Source organism: Arachis stenosperma, chromosome 4 (assembly GCF_014773155.1).
Source record: "Arachis stenosperma cultivar V10309 chromosome 4, arast.V10309.gnm1.PFL2, whole genome shotgun sequence".
NCBI classification, from domain to species: domain Eukaryota; kingdom Viridiplantae; phylum Streptophyta; class Magnoliopsida; order Fabales; family Fabaceae; genus Arachis; species Arachis stenosperma.
The window spans coordinates 11,262,456-11,269,533 of NC_080380.1; the positions used below are offsets into that span (position 1 = coordinate 11,262,456).

General features: G+C 32.5%; 1 protein-coding gene across 1 annotated transcript; it reads right to left on the reverse strand.

Annotated features, from left to right (window-relative positions):
* Positions 1-908: 908 nt before the first annotated feature.
* On the reverse strand, positions 909-5,246 carry LOC130976960 (uncharacterized). The gene is made up of 11 exons (XM_057901929.1): positions 5,106-5,246; positions 4,904-4,981; positions 3,412-3,507; positions 3,229-3,304; positions 2,887-2,982; positions 2,679-2,752; positions 2,479-2,583; positions 2,242-2,379; positions 1,996-2,101; positions 1,572-1,768; positions 909-1,404 (listed from the first exon to the last, which is right to left on the reverse strand). The coding sequence occupies exons 1-11, from the start codon at positions 5,172-5,174 to the stop codon at positions 1,336-1,338; spliced, it is 1,104 nt and encodes a 367-aa protein (XP_057757912.1). The 5' UTR covers positions 5,175-5,246; the 3' UTR covers positions 909-1,335.
* Between the last annotated feature and the right edge of the window lie 1,832 nt (positions 5,247-7,078).

Here is a 7,078-nt window from a genome sequence, read left to right on the forward strand (position 1 = left end):
AATTAAAAAGATAAAGAAATAGAAATAACTAAGTAATAATAATATTAAAAAGATTACATTAAGATATTAAGATTAAACTAGAGATTCTACAAATTGATTTTTAATTATTGAATTCTGTCAGATAAGTTAAACAATAAAAAAAATTATAAATTAAAAAATCTAAAAAATTTAAATTAAAATAACTATTATATTTATTTAGTAATGTTCAAAAAATTAAAATATTAAGTATATAATTAATAATAGTTTGATAAAATAATCAAAATAAAAAATTTTATTAGAAAATAAAAATTTAAAAATACAAATGATAAAATAACTTTGTAATAAGTTAATTATTTTTATTATTTTATGTAAAAATATTTTATTTATTAAGATCTAAAAAATAATATTACAATTTATAATATTAAAAATTTAATATTAGGAAGAAAAAATAGGAGAGATTTATATAAAGATTAATTTAATTTATTTTTAAAATTTGAAGGATGAAAATGACTTACGTGCATAATTTGAGAAATTAATTTGACTTTAAATAAATTTATGACGTATTAAATAACACACGGCATGCCACATGTCATTGACCTGATACATTGGCCAATTATTTTGTGACACGTGATATTAATCTACTCTATCATTATGCCACATGATACTTGATATATCATCATCTAACTAACGAATTAACCAATTTAACTTACGTAGACTAATATGATTTATTTAATCTTTTAAAAAATAATTTGAAAAATGAGTTATTTTTCATAGATGAATTTGATTATTAATCTGTTTAGATAACTTTTTTTTTTTTAAATAACGATGCAGGAAATTTACTAGGGAGATAAATATGTCAATTTTGGTGTATTCTTCCAAACCATCTCAAAATTGGAGCGGCAAGTTACTTTATCATAGATGACCAACGGCAGGGTTTCGAATCAAGAAGGCACATGAAGCAGCAACATATTATTTTACAACAATGTAAATGAAAATTAATTCAATCAAAATGTCATTGTCAACCATGGGGGTAGACATTATTGTAAAAGGGTGGAATAATCACATAAACTATCCAAGTTGCATATTCCATGCTTCGACATTTAAACACCATAGCTGCGAGAACCCACCATTCAGAAGACCCAAAACCTGACTGAACTAGTTACCAATACCTGATACTACGAATATAACTGGCTACATTGATGATCCATAAAACACCAGTAACTAATGCCTTAACAACAACAATAACAATATAATCATGCACACAGAATGGAGGCATCTAGAAAAAAGAACCCCCCCAATGGCAGCCCGGTCTTCCTTGGTTGGTTGAAAGGATTTGTCTTGCTTTTCCTTCCATGATTAATCCAGCTTAACGTTAGAATAAAGAAGTGTGTCCCGTGTGAGCGGCATGTTCAACAAGTAATGTATCTGTCAGTAAACAAACAAATTGGTAAAACACAGCGCCGTGCAGCATTGATCAGGGATCGTTAATTATCCAACTGGTCCACTCCTACTACTTGGCATTCTGTTTTAAAGAGATCCACGACCGCAGATAAGATTTATGATTTAGTGTAATTATTTTGCAGGAAACTTACCCCAATAAGAGTTGAAATGAGCAAAATTATTCCTGTTACCCAAGCAAGGGTTCTCCTAACTAGCAACACTTCTGGTAGCATTGCATTCAGTGGTTGTGTTTCTTCCAACCATCGCACATTGTGGTGAGGAGTATAGATCGCATCAAACCTTTTGCCCATCTCTTCAGAAGTGGTTGTTATCACACCAACAATTTGACCTGCTCAATCGTTGATCCTTGAGAGGTTAAATGAAGGAAAATGAATCCTTCAAGACCAAAATAATATTGACAACTGATGAACAAATAATCAGCTAATAATTTGATGCAGTCAATTTGACTATTATTTCATTTTGGTACCCGGGGACAAGTCCCAAAGAAAAGCAATAAAATTGCAATGCAATCCTTTTGAATCAAACACCAACTATTTAAGCCTGACAAAAATAAACCTTTATATGCTTCTTGCAGGGAACCAAATATCTTTGTCACAGTTGCAAGAAATAATTCAGCTCCATGTTCAGCAAGACTTTCAGTATCCTGTTGCTCTTGCAAAACCTGCACCAAGTCAATCGATGGTTATCTTTAAGGGAGTAGACACCTTTTATGAGTTGAATGGGTCAAAACAGTCTTAAATTTTCCTTCTAAAGGCAAAGAAGAATAGGAAAAGAAGGGAGGAAAGACGTTGCATCGAGCACCTTGATCCCATTAAAGTACCCCATTACCAACTCAGCGGGACTCTGAGTACTCTGAGTTAAATATTCATGCATTTGAATAGCCCTTTGTACATTACGAATAAGAGACAGCAAAGCTATTACATACTCCCTTTCTGGTTTCTGAAAACACAGATAAGTAAAAACTCACAATCAGTCTCAATAAAGATATATACAAGTTGCAAAATATAAATCCTAAAATGCCAAATGTCTTCATGATACCTTTGACATATGAAGACTAAAGGCACCATTTGCCAATGGGATGGTAAGAACTCCATTTAATGGCTCTAGTGCATCTGAAGCATATGATCCACCCATCAAAGATGACTAAGAAACACAAACAACAAAGTCACATATAATATGAAAACTAAAATATTATTGAAGTAGCACATAGATATGCATAACATGAAGAAAAAACTGACAAAATCACTAATTGCTGCATCAGTTAAGTCTCCATATTGCTCATCCAAAGAAAACACAGAAACATCATTCTCATCTGCAGAAATAAATCCAAAAAAGAATAAGAAAAACCACTAACTAAAATTTATAATAAATTCTACTAGTTGTGCCTGTTAGCATTGTCATTCGTATTCTGTTTCCCACATTCATGAACATTACAAAATCACTCACCTAGAAGGTGAATGTCAACTTTGTCAGAACCAAGGAAGTTTGTCCTCAAAACTGAATCGCTCAACTTTGCATTATCTTGGACAACTTTTTCAAGACCTAAATTCAAGATAAGTTCATACTATTATTATTAGTATTCATGAACAAGAGCACATTGTACAAGGAAACAGCTCTTTCAAACCGAGTTTATCTCCAAATTGAGCAAGTAAGGGGCTATCTACCCTTAGATTATTTTAAGATGAAAATGTGGATAAACCCCATACTTTTTCACTTAATAAGACAAACTCAATTCAAGGAAGTTATCTCTACTATAGAATCAACCAATTTAAAGTCAAGGCAAGAGACCATTAACTCCATCCACTTCCAACAAGAACACAGCACCAGGCCTATTGAATGGATTGGGAATGAGGACCTCATTCAACTGCAAAAAAGAATTATCAGCCGTTAGTTCTATAAAGGCTATAAAAAACACATGATATAACATAAACTAGGTCGTGAAAACTGAATATCATTGATGATTTCAAAGACCTTGGATGAGCTAGAAGTTGACAGGCTAGAAGGTGGTGCAAAACCAAGCAAGATTGACACAGCAGCACCAACTTCCTGAAGCAACATAGTGGGGTGCTGCAAATTGAAAATAGTAACACAGTGAGATCACTATTCTTTAATTCAACAACAACAACAACTACTACTACTACTACTACTGCTGCTGCTGCAAAATATTGCAGTTATCTCATAATGGAGAATGAGGGAACATGAAAAGGACAGAGATGTTGAGAAGCTTTGAATCTAATTCAAAAAAAAAAAAAGGGTTTAACCCTGATTCAAATATTCAATAAGATCAATCACTTGAACATGAAAAAGGAGGTCGCGCAGGGGATGGGTTGTGGGGGTGCGAGAAGCATACTATGAGTTTACACGAGAAGATTATAATATAACCTACACTAAGATAAATTAGAAAAATATCCATCACCCCTCCAAAATTACCAATTAAAAAAATTTTCTCTGGATATGTAAGTTTATACAATGTTGCCTTTGTTGTATTGTAATAAAAAAAATTAGCATAAATTTCTCGTCCAGGCTCATTTTTATACAAAGTTTCAAATGATTTATCTATAGATATGGGTTTAAGATAATTAATTTAGACTTCTAATCTATGACCCAAGCTACTAGGTAGTAGGTGGTGTTCTTTAAGTTTATATAAGAAAATTCGGCTTCTATGAAAAGTAATATGGAAATCAAGTGAGAGGAAACGCTTTCAAGATAGTAAATATTTCTCATTGGTAGAATCACTATAGCACATCTGAATTTGAAATAATTTAAGAAATTTGATAAAATGAAAGGCTTTTGACAGCAAATTTCTTTCTCTATTCCTCTTAGAGCTGTTCTTTCACTTTGCCATTCTTGTTTTTCATATTTGTATCAAATTATCAGCTCCTTTCTATTCTCCAAACTCTTATAACTTTATTTTGATGCATTGAGAATGTAAAAATTACACTATCATTCAATTGAAAATTAAGCTCATTCTCTAACCATTCAAGTAATGGGGGGTAAAAGGTACATCAAATTCCAACTTTTTGTTTTTACAATTTCTCAGACCTAGCAACCAAGACTACCTAAGCAGAAGAGATGCAGTCTACTATACCCCCCCCCCCCCCCCCCCCTTCCCTTCCCTCTTTCTAATACTACCAATCCAAAATTCAATTTCTCCAGTTAGCAGAATTAACACTAAAACTCAAGAAGTCCCTAAATGCTCAAATGCCTCCTAAGTCCTAACCTTGACTCGGATATAACAAGCAAAATCAAGGGCAATAACTTGATCATCTAATGAAGTTCATTGACAGTTTTTTTTTCCCTCATTATGAAAATTTCACATGGAAAAAGCTTTTCAAGTGATGAAATTCTATAATTCAGTCAGTGTTTCTTGATTTACTAATCAGATTGGAGAACTGATTTCCACAATCGCAATTTCAAGTAAACAGCTGAAATACGCATTGATCTACAAAGAAGAACCACAAACCTCATCGTTGGATGATCCAGCGCGAAGGAATTGATGACCGGAACCATCGATGAAGAAAACGGAACCAGAAGGCTCACCCTGTGCCCAACAACACAATCAAATCAAACAGAAGAAAATATAAAAGTTTGATCGAAACCGCCATCAAATGCAAAGATAATCCAACAATCGTAAAGAGAAAGAGAAAAAACAGAGAGAAACAAACCTTAGATTGCGAAGAGAAGAGAGAGAAGATAACGAAGAGGCTCCAAATAATGGAAACGCGAAACTCCATCGTAGAGAGAGAAAGAGAGATCTGAAGGTTCCACTTCAGCTGATGTGTTTTGTTATTTTCCTTGCGAAAATAGAATCGCGCTGGTGATGATGATGCTCGTAAGTTCGAGCTTTTTTGTTATTGGGCTTCGGTTATTAAACTCTAGGCCTATGAGTAACAGTGTGACCATAAGCCCATAACTAATATTTTTGGTATAAAAGTTTTTTCTCCCCATGCAAAAAAAAAGTATTTTTTCTCAAACCACGATGATTCTTTTAAAAAATTATACAAATCCCTAATTTTATTTAATTTTGTACCTAACGTTTTTTACTTGTTAAAATTATTTTTGGATTGTAATTCCATCTAAAATGTTACAACAAAATTAAATAAATTAAAAATATTATGAATTTTTTCCGATCATTTTACGAAGATCTCGACTCCAAAGAAAAGAGAAAAATTTGTTAAGTACAACTATAATAACAACACATCACTAAATCAAGTTGAATTGATCTAATGATTAGTTTACTAGTCTGTTTAAGCAAGTATCTGAAGATTAGTCTTTGACCTGAAAAATATTATTTTTGTACAAAAAATTCTGCATTTTATGAAAAATTTTAAATCAAAATATGGTTCTCTGAATTTTAAGATAAATTTAGAGAGAGTATATGATAAAGTTAAATGTGAATTTTTGGAGCAATTTCTTATTATGCTTGGTTTTCCATCATCCATTATCAGATTGATTATTTGATGCGTTCGTTCTTCTACCTTGTCTATCTTGTGAAATTGAGATAAATTTAAGAGTTTTCAATCGAAGAGGGGGATCAGACAAGAAAAATCGATGTTCTTTACTTGTTTATTATCTGCATGGAATATCTGAGATGCCATATTTCTAAGCTAGTGGATTCTGATAGGTGGGACTCAGTGGCTGTCTCAAAAGGAAGTCCCAAAATTTTTCACATGATGTTTGCAGATGATTTACTACTTTTTTGTAAATTTTCTAAAAGTCAGGTAATGAGGATGATGGATGTTGTTAGCACCTTTTGCAGGACTTCGGGTATAAAAATAAATTTGGATAAGTTTAGGACGCTGTATTCAACTAGTGTCTTTAGACAAAGGAAAGAAATATTCACGTATTTGACCTCTATTCGATTCACAAATATCTTGGAAAAGTACCTGGGAGTTTCTTTGGGTCATGCAAGGACTTCTAGAGCTACTTTTAATGATGTTACATATAAGATTTGGAATAGGCTTTCATCTTAAAAAGGTCACTTTCTCAATAGAGCAGAAAGAGATTGTTTAGCTAAGTTAGTTCTTTCTTTTATTTCAGTACATAAGATGCATGTGAGCCTTTTTCCTTCAGAATGTTATTTTAACATTGATAAATTAGTCGTCAGTTTATTCAGAGAGAAAAAATTGAGTTTAGAGGACTTCATCTCGTATCTTAGAAAAAGAATATTACTCCAAAGAAATTTGGAAATATTGCTTGTAAGGACTCTACTCTGATAAATATGGCTCTTTTGGATAAGTTGGTGTGGCAGCTCATCCATTCTCCACACAAGTTGTGGGTCCAAGTTAAAGCTAAAAAATACTTAAAAGATAATAATCTTTTCAGTATTAAGGCAAAGGCAACCAATTCCTTAAGGAAATTAATAGTGAAAGTGATGTAGGAGCATCTATTAGGTTATTAGAAATATTAATTAAAGTAGTCTAGTTTAGCATATATTATTATATTATGTTATGAGTTAGTCCCACATCGCCCGAGTCATGAAGGCTTTCCCTCCCCTATTAGTATAAATATGCGTATGTACCCCTTTTATTTATTAAAGTTGAAGTTTATTTTTATATATGAAATAAGTTGTGTGCTTATTTTCCTCTAGGCTCTTTGAGAGTAAGAGGTGCATCCTTGGCTTGGCCAACCAAGGTGG